This window comes from Nerophis lumbriciformis, linkage group LG12 (assembly GCF_033978685.3).
Source record: "Nerophis lumbriciformis linkage group LG12, RoL_Nlum_v2.1, whole genome shotgun sequence".
NCBI lineage: Eukaryota > Metazoa > Chordata > Actinopteri > Syngnathiformes > Syngnathidae > Nerophis > Nerophis lumbriciformis.
The window spans coordinates 34,030,646-34,049,271 of NC_084559.2; the positions used below are offsets into that span (position 1 = coordinate 34,030,646).

Below are 18,626 nucleotides of genomic sequence, written 5' to 3' on the forward strand. Positions count from 1 at the left end.
TATTAAACTTGAAAAAAAGTCAAATAAAAAATAAATATTTTTTCAATTACTTTTCCTGAAAAAGGGAAATAAGTGATTGTGGAGTTATAAAGAATGCATTGTTTGACTTAGACTGTCCAGAGAGGAGCTGTCAACACTGAAGACAGATGTGATTATCTCTGCTGAAGTCCACATCTGGAAAACGTCAGCAGCTCTTCTGCATGTGACCATCAGCTTCAGCTGCAGATAGCTCGGATTGCTTCTATCTGTGTAACAGCACACTGCTCTCCTTCTCTGTACACACTCACTGGCCACTTCATTAGGTACATCGACCAGTTCCATCTTACTAGGAATGATAAACATTGTCAAAGAGGTATAGATTGACCCACATGTTTAGTCATGGGCTTGCACAGCTGTGCTGCTTTATACTGAGATAACCAAAAAAAAAGCGTACTTATAGAGAAGCGTAATGTATCCCGTAGGACACATTCTGGATGGTTCCCAATATGTTTATACATTTTTTTTCACGCATTCTGTTATGGGTTACAGAGAAGATTTAGGCATGAGGAGTCAGGTACAGTATATACAAAATGTAGTTAAAAGTTTGGACAGACTTATTCATGTTATTAAATGAAAAGCTATTTTCTTTTGTGTTTAGTCCTCTAATGCAATTACAAACTATGTTTCAGCACACTCATTTTGGAAAAATATAGCCAGAGTTAAGACGTTCTAAAATACTGTTTCCGGATTTTACATTCTTTGAATGTCACCATTGTCTGATACATAGTTTCCAAAAAAAAACAAAAAAATGTTGTCTCCTTAAAAGCAGCAATTTTATTTCAGGTAATTTATCTACATATATTAAACATACTGTACATAATAGGATGTTTACAATGTTTGAATCAGCATTTCTTAAGCATATGGCCGCCCACTGTTGGGCCGCCAAAAAATATCTGTTTCTCAGCTGTGGTCCATATACTGTAGGCCGCAGTGGTACTCAGTTGTAATAGATTTTTCCACCACTTGTGGCAGTAATGTCAATAGTAAACCAGAGCCGTGTATAAAGAAAGTATGGCCAACTAAATGATAGGCACCATCTTTGCTACCAAGGACGTGTGCCGCTGTGTCCGGAAGCATGCAATTGCAGTTGTTTTGACGTTAGTTTTCCTCACAAAATCAACTAAAATAAGTCTAAATATAGTTCTAAACATACTCCAGCTCATAAACTTACAATTAAAACATACTTGTATTTATTGCGGCCATAATTGATGCACTCTGCTGCTGCAGTACATTCATGCAGTGTTGAGTAACCAGTAGGCTCGATAACACGCACCCAACAGCGCAATAAACGTAAAAAAAATACATAGAACGACCAAATAAATAACTTATTACTCTCATTTTGCCAAAATCGTCATTAGCTTTGGACCAACAATCACTAGTAATTATGACTTGTGTGTGAAATATTCCAACTGTGGTGGCTGCCTCTAATGTACTGTTTGTAATCGCTGAGCGATGCCTGTGCTTTTAGACTTAGACAATCTTTGTTGATCCGCTATCATCTATTATTACACCCAAAAATGGGTTTCTTTTACTCTTCATTGTCCATCTATTTGTATTTGTGTTTCACTTTCTCTTCTGCGGTTACCAAATAGCATTATTTTAGTTTAACTGACATTCAAGGATAGTCTGTTTTGGTAAAACATTTACAGTATTTAAGTTGGTAGCACACATGGTGTCCTGTAGTCTCGAGAGTGCCTTTTGACCAATCATTGAGGGGATCGTCTGAAACCGAGTTGACCACACTCTCTTTACACACTGTATCAAACAAACAAACAGATGACGTCTCGAGCTAAAGTCATAGAAGTTTCTTCAGCGCAAAAACTATGACTAAAGTGGAGAAGCTGTATTTACATTTGCACTTTTACTTTTTTGACAGTTTATTACTATTTATTATAATTTAGTTAGAATGTATTAACTTTAGCACTGCGTAATTTATGTTTTTTATCAGTTTTTATGAGTCCCGTTTTTCGCAGTATATTTGTATTAGTATTTATTTTTGTAATCAGGTTTAGTAATTGTAATTGTAGGGTTATCGCAGGCTGGATGAGAGTATACAAATTAAGAAGAACGTGCATAAGTCCAAAGACACTTAAGGCGCAAACGGGAGAATAGGGCCCTTAATGAGTGTAGTAACTAATACAAATTTATATTTTCCAAACCGTATGGAGTTCCCGGTAGTTTAATTACGTTTAGCAAAATTATTATTATTATTCGCGAATTTTTCAATTTACAAACTTTTAGATCAAGCTAAGTATGCTTCTGTGTACAAACGCTTCATTCAATCATATTGTGTCCCGCCTGTAGTCATTTTGTGCCGCAGGACGCAGCATTTTTGGAAAAGCAAAGCCCTCCACGTCACTTGCTGCTCAATACATTAATAGTCAATTCATAGCTCTTCAGCGTGTATGCCTTTTCTGTGTTTTATTGCCTTTTGACAAGTTTTGTCCATTGTTCTACCTAAATATGTGTTCCAAAGACAAAAGACAACAAACCAGCGTGGAAAGGAGGAGGGAATCGCTGTGGAATTTTTAAAAAAAGGCTATTTGCGAGGAGTACATAAATGTTGCTTGAAAATATTGAAGAATCAATGAAGCAGACCTTATACCACAGCACGTTGTGATTGTGATGAGACTGGAAAAATATGCCAAAGCAGAATTATTTCACAGAAGAGAAGATTAACTTGTCCAGAGTGCCTTATTTCAAAACCCCCACGGCACTAAACATAGCGCTTCTTATTATCTCGTAAGAAATACACTTTTACACATGCAACAATGTGAATACAAGTAAATTGTTTGTTTTTTTCGCAATAAATCTTTTGTGTTGATATGCAGAAAATTATCGTTCCACCTTGGCAAAGGTGTGACTTTCTAGTTAGCCTTGGAAAGGTGGCATTTACGTAAAAACCTCCTTTTGGATCTCTTTAAATTGTGCAGGTGTACGCAATGAAGTGGACATTGGAGTACATACGAAATTCCCACAGTGGGCCCAAGTGAAAGCTAACAGGGAGTTTACCTTGGAGATATACGTTAGTCTCAGGCTGCCAACAAAGCTTGCTCCACTGGGCAGGTTCTGCATGAAAAACACGCACACCATTGTTTACCCAGGCTTAGTTCCCCATTGCTGTTTGTGCAAGTGTGTTGTGTCATTCAGTGATGCACAAAGCACCTGAGGGTTGTCCATGTACCACAGCAAAGCATTCCCCTGCGTATCCAGGATGAAGTAGCGCCTCTGGAAACGGCAGCTGTTCTCCTTCTCTTCGATATCCAAGAAGCCACACACACGATTCAGACGGTCCACGTACGGCATGCTGCTGCTATCACATATCACTGAAACATACACACATATTCAAGTGCATTTAAAGAGATGACCTGGGGAAGCTGCACATATCATAAAAGTGAGGCAAGGGTGAAAATCTTTCACACACACGCACAGGAAGCGAGAGAGAGAGCATCTCACACTCAGCAGTTTTTCATGTGACGTGATTGAGGCTGAGCGGCGGCAAAGCCTGAAGCCTGAGGCTGCGCTGAGGCCCTCCACCACAGCCAAAAATTACAGAGTATGCTCAAGATCTGCTCACATTTCCACTGGCCAGACACCAGGGTGGTGGTGATGGTTATGGTGGGGGTGGGGGGGTGGGGGGGGAGCTTTCAGATGGTATAATGTTTTCATTAGGACGATGCATTGCATGCCACGCGAGTGAATCACCAAGCTCATGACTGACAAAAATGTTTGAATCATTCAGTCCTCAGACTCCGCTATGCTGAAGATGCTGAGTGGTGTTAAGCACACAATGTTGTGCAGCCAATGTCACACACACATTTTATGAGGGAGTCAGACGAGTGGTTAGGTTACTTTCTGTTGTAACATGGTTCTATCTACATTTCTTTTAAATTGTAATAAGCACATATTCTTCTGTTGTTTGGATAGGTTACATTACGGTAGTTCTGAGCTATACAACAAGTTTGGGTATCGATCAAATACCAAGTAGTTACAGGGGCAGTATTGGCCATTCCAATGTCCATACTTAAAAGTTCTAGATAGTTTGATGATTCAATTTTAACTACAATTGCACTCTGACAGAAACACAGAATGGCAATGTAACAATATCAATATTTGATTTCCTTATTCCCTTTTTATAACATACAAAACTTTTGATAAAGTCAATAGTACAAAAATAACTGAACAAAAGAAAAAAACTACTAGTGGTTCTAATTTCCTGAGTTTGGAAGCAATTAAAAAAAGATCTGATATCAATGTAATCCTGGAGTATCGACCATAGACTGATCCTTTACTTGGTATCAATCCGCCTTTGGTATGTCAAGAGCTCTGGCTTAGCGGTGAGCAATGTTTTTTGTATCCTCCTCCGGTGTGTAGCGTAGCATGTTTAGCTATTCCTTGTCCTCAAGTATAGAGGTTAATTTGTGTCTTTATTACAAAACCCTTTTTTTTTTTTTACACTGAATTTATGTAACTGATTTATTTGCATTTGAATTTTATGAGCAACATTTTAATAAATCAACGACAATTTCATTGAAAAAAAAAATAAGTGTTTTAAAATTCAGTCAGTGTATAAAAATTGAGTGCTGAGAATTTCAGTGTCTAAAATTTGCTGCTTCAAAAAGCAACTCTCACTTAAATTAAGACTGAAGCAATCGATCCTGTCTCAGAACCAGCCAATGAGGTGTTGAGTTTGAAGTCACGTGACACGGGTCTTGCAAAACAACATAAAAAAGGCAGTTAACTGGGCTATCTGGCCATAATACAACATAATTAACATTTCAATGCGGCCTGCTAGATATTGTCAAACTATAGAAATTATTCCAATGGTTAGAATCCGCACTTTTGAGTGACATGCGGTTTCTACCTGTCATGATATGCAGTTAAACTGACTGTGATACACAATGTGACCAGCAGATGGTGCTGGATAATGATGGTCAGGTTAACGTAAGAAGAAGACACAGGATATAGATGGGGTTGACACTTGCTCACTGTGCTCAGTGGCCTTGCGGTTAGGGTGTCCGCCCTGAAACCGGTAGGTCGTGAGTTCAAACCGCGGCCGAGTCATACCAAAGACTATAAAAATGGGACCCATTACCTCCCTGCTTGGCACTCGGCATCAAGGGTTGGAATTGGGGGTTAAATCACCAAAATGATTCCTGAGCGCGGTCACAGCTGCTGCTCACTGCTCCCCTCACCTCCCAGGGGGTGGAACAAGGGGCTGGGTCAAAGAGGAGCTCGGGCCACAGAGGTTTATTTCACAACACCTAGTGTGTGTGTAACTATCAGTGGTACTTTAACTTTAACTTAACTATAGATGTTTGGATGCATTCATAAAGGGAGGAATAAATGTTTGAGCGTAAGCTTGTTGTTCACAAGACGAAGATGAACAACACACTACGATGACCATAGGAACAGTGATATTACAAACCCCAAAACCAGTGAAGTTGGCATGTTGTGTAAATCGTAAATAAAACAAAATACAATGATTTGCAAATCCTTTTCAACCTATATTCAATTTAATAGACTGCAAAGACGAGATACTTAACGTTCAAAATGGAAAACGTTGTTATTTTTTGCTAATATCAGCTCATTTGGAATTTAATGCCTCCAACACGTTTCAAAAAAGCTGGCACAAGTAGCAAAAAAGACAGAGAAAGGTGAGGAATGCTCATCAAACACATATTTGGAACATCCCATAGGTGAACAGGCTAATTGGGAACAGGTGGGTGCCATGATTGGGTATAAAAGCAGCTTCCATGAAATGCTCAGTCATTCACAAACAAGGATGGGGCGAGGGTCACCCCTTTGTGAACAAATGCGTGAGCAAATTGTCGAACAGTTTAAGAACAACATTTCTCAACGAGCTATTGCAAGTAATTTATGGATTTCACCATCTACGGTCCGTAATATTATGAAAAGTTTCAGAGAATCTGGAGAAATCACTGCACGTAAGCGATGATATTACGGACCTTCGATACCTCAGGTGGTACTGTATCAAAAAGCGACATCAGTGTGTAAAGGATATCACCACATGGGCTCAGGAACACTTCAGAAAACCACTGTCAGTAACTACAGTTTGTCGCCATATCTGTAAATGCAAGTTAAAACTCTACTATGCAAAGCGAAAGCCATTTATCAACAACACCCAGAAACGCTGCCGGCTTCGCTGGGCCCGAACTCATCTAAGATGGACAAAGTGGAAAATTGTTCTGTGGTTTGACGAGTCCACATTTCAAATTGTTTTTGGAAACTATGGGCGTCATGTCCTCTGGACCAAAGAGGAAAAGAACCATCCGGATTGTTATAGGCGCAAAGTTCAAAAGCCAGCATCTGTGATGGTATGGGGGTGTATTAGGGCCCAAGACATGGGTAACTTACACATCTGTGAAGGCACCAATAATGCTAAAAGGTACATACAGGTTTTGGAGCAACATATGTTGCCATCCAAGCAACATTGTAATGGACGCCCCTGCTTATTTCAGCAAGACAATGCCAAGCCACGTGTTACAACAGCTTGGCTTCATAGTAGAAGAATGCGGGTACTAGAGTGGCCTGGCTGTAGTCTAGATCTGTTTCCCATTGAAAATGTGTGGCGCAATATGAAGCCTAAAATACCACAACTGCAACGACTGTTGAACAACTTAAGCTGTACATCAAGCAAGAATGCGAAATAATTTAACCTGAAAAGCTTAAAAAATTGGTCCGTTAAAAGGAAAGGCCATGTAACACAGTGGTAAAAATGCCCCTGTGCCAACTTTTTTGCAATGTGTTGCTGCCATTAAATTCTAAGTTAATGATTATTTGCAAAAAAAAAATTGTTTCTCAGTTCGAACATGAAATATCTTGTCTTTGCAGTCTATTCAATTGAATATAAATTGAAAAGGATTTTCAAATCATTGTATTCTGTTTTTATTTATGATTTACACAACGTGCCCACTTCACTAGTTTTGGGTTTTGTATATCCAATAAGTGGATGTTTTTTTTTATCTTTTTGCCTTTATTTTTCGCTGTGTTTGTTGCATCTTTGTTGCTCTTGCTTGATCATAAAGGATGTCGATCAAGAAGGTGGTCTGCAGTAGAGGAGCAACATTCATATATTTTCAATTATCAGTGTTTTATTGTTCATAGTTAATTGTAAATCCCACATTCTCTATGTTCATGTACATTCGAGTGTCTTTTTCAGTAAAATACTAAACAGACCATCTCAAAATCGGAATTAACTTTGGTTATTTTACTGAATTATATGACAGTCAGAATGTACATCAAAATATAGAATGTGGGACTTTGTTGCTTTGAAAGCAAGCCTCGCCGACTCTGACCCATCCTGTTCATTTCCAGAGCTTCGTATGTCACTCAAAAGTGCAGATTCTAACCATTGGAATCATTTCTATAGTTTGAAAATATCCAGCGGGCCACATTGAAATGTTAATTATGTTGTATTATGGCCAGGTAGCGCAGTTATCTCCTTTTTTTATGCTGTTTTCCAAGACCTAATTTTTCAGCACTGAATTTTTGTACACAGATTTTTTTTACACTTAATTTATTTGCAATATAATTGTCAGCCCAATTTGATGTACAATAATGCTGTTCACAATTCAAAAGCAAAACATTAAGTTACATAAATTCAGTATATAAAAAAAAAGCTTTCATATTGAAGACACAAATTAACCTCCATATCAAGTCCTCCAGTGATAATGGCACGTGTAAGAAACAGTTTATTTAGTTGAAATCAGTGATCTAAAAGCTGCACTGTGGAGGGACATTTGCCGCTAGCTTGCTAGCGAGGACGCGACATTGCGTTGAGGATGCCTTTGTTTGCTTGTCGCTGTCAAATTTACAGGACGCAGCTAGAATGCATTATCACGATAGAACGATAGTTTTAAAAACTCGGTAGTTGGCTGTACTGTTCTCTTTGTGTGTGTAAGTGGACACAAGTCAATAGCCAGCCAAACTCTATCCAAAATGAAAATGAGAGTCAGAAAGTAGCATCCGAGCTCCAAGTGCTTTACTGTCAAATCCAGTAAGAACCAGAGTGAAACTAGAGAAAACATACAAATATACATAAATAAATTCCTGCATAGTATTAGTAGTAAACTTGTAAATACAGAAGTGAAACATAACATGTACTGTAATTATTCAAAGGCATAAAACATGAATCAATTGTGATGGGGAAAAAAAAGGTTTACAAACTTCACAATTTAAATGAATTCAGCACAACATAACACAAAGGGCCTTCCGCCCGATTGTAGCTAATAGGCTCCAGCGCCCCCCTGCGACCCCAAAGGGAATAAGCGGTAGAAAATGGATGAATGGATAACACAAAGGTTATATGTTCTAATACATTTCTAAAACAAATAAAGACAATGCCTTCGAAACACAAAAACTTACAAGAAGTTGAAAAATGCAGCTTTTAGCAGTGATGTGACTAAGAAACCGATTTCCAACATGGAAATCTGACTCTTTGATGCCACTGTGCATGTCAAAATAAAAGCATCTATGTACATTCCAAAAAATGTCACAACGCATGTCAAAATACAGGCATTCACAATATGCACTTCAGAAAATTAAGGGCATATTATTGGCCAAATTAATATAATTTATATTGCATATATCGCACAACCCTAATTATAATGTCAGTGAATATAGCTTGTTGTTCCAATTCTGTACAGTAGGTGGCGGTGTGCATCGTAACTCTACTTGATAACACATCTCAAAGGGTCTGCCAAAGAATAAGAAGACTTAGCAGGAGGGATCAGTGTTGCCATTTCAGCAACTTTATTGCTATTATTTAGCAAATATTCGGATCGCTCAAGACACCTTTTAAAAAATAAAAAAAAGATACTAGCAACAAATCTAGCGACTGTTTTCTGGTCTTATTGAACACTTTTTTAGCCTCTAACACCAAAACAGATCTCTACGAGCAGCGGGCGCCGCTGTGTGTCCCTCCACAATCTAACAGCACTAACTGGCGGTTTGTTTGTGACATTAAAAAAAACGACAACAAAAAGAAGCAACAGTTAAAAGTTAATTTGTATTTCTAAAAATACTTGTTTTACGTTTCAAAAATAATCAGTTTCAGAGTGGTATTATTAATAATAAAATTACTGTAAATTGCAGACTATAAGCTGCTGCTTTTTTCCATACGCTTTGCAGCCTGCGGCTTATAAAACGGTGCAACTAATTTATGGATTTGTATTCGCCACCCACTTTCTTTGTACAGTATGTCTGAAATGAAAACATTTTAAACTACATCTAGTATTGTTATCATTAAGTATATAAAAAAAAGTTATGAACAGTTATGAATTTAATTGTTTTTTTTCTCGCCGGATGCACCAACAAGGATTCATGAAAATTGATGAGGTCGTTTATGTATGATCAGGCTAAGAACAGACTCAAAAACTACACTTTTATTAACAAATGCACATGCAATCATCTACTACTAAAATAAATATACTAAATTAATAATAAATATGTTTAAACTATCCATAAAGTTAAAGTGAAAATTAAAATACAGCTTCAAGACATTAGCCATAATGTTTGCTCTTAAAAACTTCTCTATGACTTTTGCTTCTGTTTGTTTGATATTGTCAGTACTGTGAGAAGTGGTGAAAAGTTGTATTGCAGCGGAGTACTGCTGCAGCCCATGTCGATTACACTTGAGAAACATATTTTTTGGCCGCCCTTTAGTAGGCGCTCGCCGACCCACAATGGGCAGAAATACTGATTGATTGATTGATTGATTGATTGATTGAGACTTTTATTAGTAGGTTGCACAGTGAAAGTCTGCCTTAAAGGACGCAAAGTATCAACATTGCCGTTATGAGTTTGCCACACGTAACTGCACTGTAGGAACTCTTGCATAAATAGTTTTAAATAATGAAAATACGTTTACTGCTCTCTATTTCTACTGCTCTCTGATGGCACTCAATTAAGTAGAGAAACTCTGCCCAGAAAGGAAAATAGCATTGCAGTGGTCACACACACGCACAACCAGCCTGGCATACACCCACACACACATTTTTTTAGACATCTACCGGTATAAAGATCTGCTTTAACCACTGGGGGAGAAGTGAAGATAAGTTGTGGCATTGTGGGTACCATACATACAGAACATTTTATCTATTAAATAGCGACAATGTTGCCACAAACCTGTCTTATTTAAGGACAGTTTCAGCGAGGCAACTGACTGACAGGAAGCACATGCGGCCTAATCAAAGTCTGGGACTAATCATACTAACGACAGGATGATGCAAACATGATGCAATAGAGGCAGAGATGCACATTATGCAACTCTCATATAATGCCACCATTTAAAATGCATTTGTCAATTGGAATTCACTTTTATCTCTATTTTTTGTTTTAATTCATTTCTAATTAGTTCCACATTATAAATGTTGGGATAACTGACCATTACATCCACAGGAACGTAACATAACAGAAAATATAGAGTTAATCCCTTTTGTCTGTTAACAGCTTCTGGGAAGATTTTCCAAACGATTTTGTCCGTGAGAATTTAGAAGCACATTTGTGAGGTCAGAGGTCACAGATGTTCAACCAGAAACATAAGTCAGAGTCAATTCAGGGGCTGAACCCTCAGAGGACCTGGTCTATGAAGTCAAGTGAGGCGTTGCATGTTCCCACCCTTCAGCCAACAATGCTACATGTTAGCGTTTCTAACGTCACATACCGTAAATGTTCCAATCAATGCCTCTACTCGGCTAACCGCAGATAGTCCTATTGTAAACATGTGCATGGTCAAATAAAAGTTAACACCGGGTCAAAAAACATTGACATATTAACAGCGGTGGCACGGTATAGACATTCAATAGACATAGACATCAATCCAACAAAACAATACACAGCAAAACCATAACAATGCAATCCAATTCCAAAACCAAACCGGACCCAGCAACACTCAGAACTGCAATAAACAGAGCAATTGAGAGGAGACACAAACACGACACAGAACAAACCAAAAGTAGTGAAACAAAAATTAATATTATCAACAACAGTATCAATATTAGTTACAATTTCAACATAGCAGTGATTAAAAATCCCTCATTGACATTATCATTAGACATTTATTAAAAAAAAAAAAGAAACTGTGTCCAATATTTTCACAAAGATAAAATAAGTCATATTTTTGGTTCATTTAATAGTTAAAACAAATGTACATTATTGCAATCAGTTGATAAAACATTGTCCTTTACAATTATAAAAGCTTTTTACAAAAATCTACTACTCTGCTTGCATGTCAGCAGACTGGGGTAGATCCTGCTGAAATCCTATGTATTGAATGAATAGAGAATCCTTTTGAATTGAGAAAATATCGTTTTTGAATCGAGAATCGCGTTGAATCGAAAAAAATCCATTTTGAATCGAATCGTGACCCCAAGAATCGATATTGAATCGAATCGTGGGACACCGAAAGATTCGCAGCCCTAATATATACGTATATACACACACACACAGGCGTATATACATACATATATAAATATAAATATATATATAATATGTAATATTTATATATACAGTATATATATATATATATATATATATATATATATATATATGTCTTAATAAGGTTATCCAAAAAATAGTGCTCGATACCGTAGTAGAGCGCAATATATGTATGTGTGGGGAAAAAAAATCACAAGACTATTTCATCTCTACAGGCCTGTTTCATGAGGGGGGGTTCCCTCACTCATCATGAGTGAGGGAACCCCCCCTCATGAAACAGGCCTGTAGAGATGAAATAGTCTTGTGATTTTTTTTCCCCCACACATATATATATATATATATATATATATATATATATATATATATGTAATATTTATATATACAGTATATATATATTATATATATATATATATATATATATATAATATGTAATATTCATATATACAGTATATATATATATATATATATATATATATATATACACATGTATATATATATATATATATATATATACATATAGGGTGTACCCCGCCTTCCGCCCGATTGTAGCTGAGATAGGCTCCAGCGCCCCCCGCGACCCCGAAGGGAATAAGCGGTAGAAAATGGATGGGATGGATGGATATATATACATACATACATACATACATACATACTAGGGCTGCAACTAACGATTAATTTGATAATCGATTAATCTATTGAATATTACTTTGATTAATAATCGGATAAAACAACTACATTTCTATCCTTTCCAGTATTTTATTGAAAAATAAACAGCTTACTGGCACCATACTTTTTATTATTGTTTCTCAGCTGTTTGTACATGTTGCAGTTTATAAATAATTGTTTTCTTAAATAAATACATAAAATGCCTCTGCGCATAGCATAGATCCAACAAATCGATGACTATTTTTATAATCGATTTTAATCGATTAGTTGTTGCAGCCCTAATACACACACACACACACACACACACACACACACACACACACACACACACACACACACATTGGGGTGTAACCGAAAATTTCGGTTCTGTACGTACCTCGGTTTAGAGGTCACGGTTCGGTTCATTTTCGGTACAGTAAGAAAACAACAAAATATACATTTTTTGGTTATTTACCAAATTTGTAAACAATGGCATAACATACATATACACACATGGTCCATTGCCAGGGTTAATGTGGTCAACATATATAAAATAAAAACTAAATAAAATAAGGCTCAGGATGGTTTCTTAACAAAACCTTTCTACATAAAAGTGCTTTTTTTGATTGATTGATACTTTTATTAGTAGATTGCACAGTACAGTACATATTCCGTACAATTGACCACTAACACCCCAATAAGTTTTTCAACTTGTTTAAGTCGGGGTCCACGTTAATCAACATTAAACTGCCTCAAGTTGTTACTCAGATTAAATAAAATGACAAAACTTTTCTTCTACATATAAAAAGTGCAACATTAAACAGTTTCAAGTCAACTCAGCCTCAGATTAACTTTTCTTCCCCCCCCCCAGCCTGGCTAACTTGGCAGTAAGAGGATATATGGGCTCATTGTTCTTCCACCATATAAGTGGGTCAAAATCTAGTTTTTAATGCAATATGGTCTTAAATCTGTTGCTATAGAAAAATTTGTTATTGCTTTAGCCCTGCCTGACTCGCCGAGGAGAGGCTGCTTGAATGCGGTGGTGACGCTTCAAATGGGTTAGCATGTGTTATGAGAGTAGCGTATTGTGGCCCTTTAATATGTGACAGCATGTGAGGTGAGGGAGCGGTAGCGCGAGTGCGGGGAGTAGCTAGTGTTTTGTTGGATTGGCTGTGTGCAAGACCTCAATAAAGCTACGATTTGCAACTAATCGCCGGACTCATCATTTACCCTGGAGTCCGGAGCTGTGGAGACCCACTGCCGGGTAGAGTGAAGGGTGTTGCCCCAGAGAATACATCGGCCCTGATGGAGTGTCTCCCCTGCGCTCCTCGACTACAGTCTGGGAGCCGGAAGCAGGAAAGGTGCAACACATATTTGACGTGTTGTCAGAAGCAGCTGCTGAACATTGTCGGCAAACCTCCGTCCTCCATTGTTGTATCGCGCAGCCAAAGTGTTCCCAAACGGGAGATTTTAACGAGGCAGGAGGGTCTTCCAGCTCTGGCTTTTACTTGTTGTCCTAGCCCGGTCGCTGCTAGCATGTGTACTCGTTCAGTACACTTCCGAACCGAACCGAAACCCCCGTACTGAAACGGTTCAATACAAATACACGTACCGTTACATCCCTATATATATATATATATATATATATATATATATATATATATATATATATATATATATATATATATATATATATAAATAAGAGATGTCCGATAATGGCTTTTTTGCCGATATCTCGATATTGTCCAACTCTTAATTACCGATTCCGATATCAACCGATACCGATATATACAGTCTTGGAAATAACACATTATTATGCCTAATTTTGTTGTGATGCCCCGCTGGATGCATTAAACAGTGTAACAAGGTTTTCCAAAATAAATCAACTCAAGTTATGGAAAAAAAAGTGCCAACATGGCACTGCCATATTTATTATTGAAGTCACAAAGTGCATTTTTTTTTTTTAACATGCCTCAAAACAGCAGCTTGGAATTTCGGACATGCTCTCCCTGAGAGAGCATGAGGAGGTTGAGGTGGGCGGGGTTGAGGTGGGAGGTGGGGGTGTATATTGTAGTTTCCCGGAAGAGTTAGTGCTGCAAGGGGTTCTGGGTATTTGTTCTGTTGTGTTTATGTTGAGTTACGGTGCGGATGTTCTCCCTAAATGTGTTTGTCATTCTTGTTTGGTGTGGGTTCACAGTGTGGCACATATTTGTAACAGTGTTAAAGTTGTTTATACGGCCACCCTCAGTGTGACCTGTATGGCTGTTGACCAAGAATGCATGGTATTGACTTGTGGGTGTGTCAAAAGCCGTAGATATTATGTGACTGGGCCGGCACGCAAAGGCAGTGCCTTTAAGGCAGTGGTTTTTAACCTGGGTTCGATCGAACCATAGGGGGTCGGTGAGTCGCCCTCAGGGGTTCGGCGAAGGTCAAGACACACCCGACTCATTGTGTAAATACATACTTCTCCTATTCGGCGTATTACAGATACAGCAACAGCTGACTGATTTGCAGGTGTGTAATTTGTTGTGAGTTTATACACTGTGTTGGTTTTGTTGTTTGAACAAGGTGATGTTCATGCATGGTTCATTTTGTGCACCAGTAAAAAAAAACATGGTAATACTTTAGTATGGGGAACATATTCACCATTAATTAGTTGCTTATTAACATGCAAATTAGTAACATATTGGCTCTTAACTAGTCATTATTAAGTACTTATTAATGCCTTATTCGGCATGGCCTTATTATAACCCTAACCCTCTAACCCTAACCCTAACCAAATAACTCTAAATTAAGTCTTTGTTACTTAGAATATATTCCCCATACTAAAGTGTTACAAAAAACATATAACTTTGTCTTGAATTTGAAAAAAAACAAACATTTTATTTTTCACTAAAGAAGGGTTCGGTGAATGCGCATATGAAACTAGTGGGGTTCGGTACCTCCAACAAGGTTTAGAACCACTGCTTTAAGGTTTATTGGCGCTCTGTACCTCTCCCTACGTCCGTGTACACAGCGGCGTTTTAAAAAGTCATACATTTTACTTTTTGAAACCGATAATTTTGAAACCGATACCGATAATTTCCGATATTAAATTTTAAAGCATTTATCGGCCGATAATATCGGCAGTCCGGTACGGGTATTTTATCGAACCGTTTCGGTATGGGGCTTCCGGTTCGGTGCGGAGGTGTACTGAACGAGTTTCCACACGGACGTATTAAGTAGCGTACTGCACGTTGTGTAAACAATACTCAAAATGCCGGACACCTGAGGCACCCAAGAAACCCCGCCCCGACAGCCGCGCAAAAGAGGACACGCCCGGCGAAAAAAAGGCGCACGGCCAGTCTATCCTAGCCCGTTAGCCGCCAGCATGCTAGCAAAAGAGGACATGTTCGGTGAAACCGATCGCTGCTAGCATGCCACACGTCCTCCCCCCACCGGACACGCCCTCCCCCGCGGGGCCGCCCGGGCGCTGCCCCCCAAACGCTCCAAATGTCTAGCACCCTGAGTTATGGTTGCGTGTATTAACAATGTACGTTCAGGGTTAAGAAGGTTAAAAACAAAACAAATTGTGTGTGCAGCAGCATTCGTGAGGGAGCGCGAGACACAGAGAGAGCGCGAGCAAGAGAGTTATGATAAACGCGCATGCTTTTTATTCATAGATTTATCAGATTAAATTTTTTATTATCTATAGCAGAGGTGTCAAAAGTGTGCCCTGGAGGATATTTGCAGCCCACAGCTAACGTTTTAAAGGCACATTCTAAAAATACTATTAAAATAAACAAAAACATAACAAAAGTGAAATAAAAAAGCTTAAACGTTAAATGTAATTTAGAAAAAGTTGCAATGTTGACTAATAAAACAAACCTGTTTTTTTTGTCTTTCAAACTGTCATCGCTCAAAGCATAATATTGAATCAAAATCAATGTTATTATGAATTATTGACCTATCCAAGGTTCCGATTACTTCACATCAAATATTCCACCAAGAAAAATATTTTTGGTGGAAGATTTTGCAAATTTGGTAAATAACCAAAAAATTTATATTTTGTTGTTTTCTTACTGTACCGAAAATGAACCGAACGGTGACCTCTTAACCGAGGTACGTACCAAACCGAAATTGTTGTGTACCGTTACACCCCTAATATATATATATATATATATATATATATATATATATATATATATTAGGGCTGCAACAACTAATCGATTAAATCGCTTAAAATCGATTATAAAAATAGTTGCCGAATAATTTAGTCATCGATTTGTTGGAACTCGGAGGCTTTTTTTTATTTTTATTGTTATTATTATTATTTATTTTTTTTAAATAAACCTTTATTTATAAACTGCAACATTTACAAACAGCTGAGAAACAATAATCAAAATAAGTACAAAACAGCGCCAGGGCGGCGCTGAGGTTACGTCTCATGAGGTGGCGTAAGCTAGCCAATGATGTCTCATGTGCAGCTCACGTGACCACGCCGTCTCCTTTGCTGGAAAAATTCGAAAAATGGCGGAGGAAAACAGTACGAATAGTTCAGCGGAAAAACATCTTGAGGTTATTGCTTCAATGGAGAAAAGTGTACGACCTAAGTTGTCAAAAGTGTGGGAACACTTTACTTTAAAGACTTCAAAGAAGACAGTTTCCTGAAAAATGGCACGGAAGTACAACATTGCTTCAGGAGCACCTGAAAAGGAAACATGTTGGAGCCATGGATGAAGGGAAGAACTCACGGTACGTAACTTTTTAAGTCCATAGTGGCAACAGGCATTCATGAGTTCAGCTTTTTTGTGAGTAACGTTAACGTTACGCTGATAATGTGTCTCCGGCACATTTGACTCCGTTTTGAGAGAGAAGACGCACGGTTACCAATTTCGAAATAAACGTTACGGACAGAAATATCTCAGGTTGGTTTCATAATGGATCATTGTAGCCGGGTCCGAGAAAGCTATATAAATATATTTAGATTTGAGTGACGCTTTAGTATAACTAAATGTTATGAAGGTGCTGCAATATTTCATGCTATTATTCAGAGGCAGCCTAAAATGAATCCTTTATTATTCACAACAGAAACGTGTACAATATCTGATTCAGTTCTGATCTGATGAGTTACATTTATGTGTTATTATAGCTGTATGCTGCATCCCCAATGTCCAGAACATGGTGCCAGTATGCTGTTTTTTCCCCCAATAAAATACTGGAAAGGATAGAAATGTAGTTTGTCTCTTTTTTCCGATTATTAATCGATTAATCAGAGTAATAATCGACAGATTAATCGATTATCAAATTAATTGTTAGTTGCAGCCCTAATATATATATATATATATTAAGGCTGCAGCTAACGATTATTTTTCTATCGATTAATCTATAGATTATTTTTCCTTTTACCGATTATTATTTTTATTTAAAATGAAGATGAAAAAATAAATGTAGGCCAGTTTTTTCAAAAGGCATGACTTTTATTTACAAAAAAAAGTATGGCCACTCAGTCAACATTGACAACAACATGACAAAATATTCTGTAACAATGTAAACATTTAAAACGTTTAACATTTAACAAAATTAAAAGTAGCTTATTTGCTTTTTAATATGCAAATATAAAAGTAAACATCCAGTGCAAATCTTAATATTCTGCAATAGTATAAGCATTTCAAAAGTAAAAGTATTGCTTATTTTGCTTTAAAATGTGCAAAAATAAAGATAAACATCCAATACAAAAAAGTGCGTATTTCCTTGAATTGCCGCAGGGTATACAGTATTCGCATGCCTAGAATTACTGCCGGGTCAAACTCGTTTCGCAAAATAATTAGCGCATGCTTAGCATTACCGCCGGGTCAAACTCGTTTCGCAAAATATTATTTTTATTAGCGCATGTCTAGAATTTCCGCCGGGTCAAACTCGTTTCGCAAAATAATTAGCATATGCCTAGAATTTTCGCCGGGTCAAACTCGTCACGTCACGAGTCATCATTTTCAAAATGGAGGAGGCTGATTTCAATCATTTGACATCGCATAAAGAGAAGAAGATTAAGAGCTATTCAGTAGGATTTAAGGTCCAAGCTATTGAATATGCTAAATATAACAGTAAGCAGCTATGTTTTATTAATATACCGTAGCTGCGTGTGTAAAATATGAGTCATTAAATGACTCCCGCCTCCTGCTGGTAGAGGGCGCTAGTGATCCTTCTAGCGACTACCGGTACTACAGAAGACCGGTGCTGCAGAAGAAGACAACAAGCAACAAGAGTGAGCAGCGATCGTTTGCTTGCACTTTTAACATGGAGGACTACACATCTAAAATAAAACAGTTTTCTAAACTGTGCTTTCAATCGAAGCAGGAGGTAATACTTAAAGGAATATCTCCATCGAGACAGAGAGACTTTTAAAACTGAAGAAAGATAAGGAAGACTTCTATAAACAAGTTATCGATGCTTTTGATCAGAATACTCATTTATAAGTAAAGGTAAGACCATAATAACGTTTT

The 18,626-nt window shown here is 37.6% G+C and overlaps 1 protein-coding gene across 1 annotated transcript in view; it reads right to left on the reverse strand.

The window, feature by feature from the left end:
- plekha2 (pleckstrin homology domain containing A2) overlaps window positions 1–18,626 on the reverse strand; it is a 37,324-nt gene that overhangs the window by 17,713 nt on the left and 985 nt on the right. Inside the window, exons 2-3 of the mRNA XM_061986442.1 lie at window positions 3,205–3,365; window positions 3,052–3,108 (exon numbers count right to left, since the gene is read on the reverse strand). Of these exons, the coding sequence (XP_061842426.1) occupies window positions 3,052–3,108; window positions 3,205–3,345 (198 nt within the window). The 5' untranslated portion in view covers window positions 3,346–3,365. The remainder of the gene's footprint in view (window positions 1–3,051; window positions 3,109–3,204; window positions 3,366–18,626) is intronic.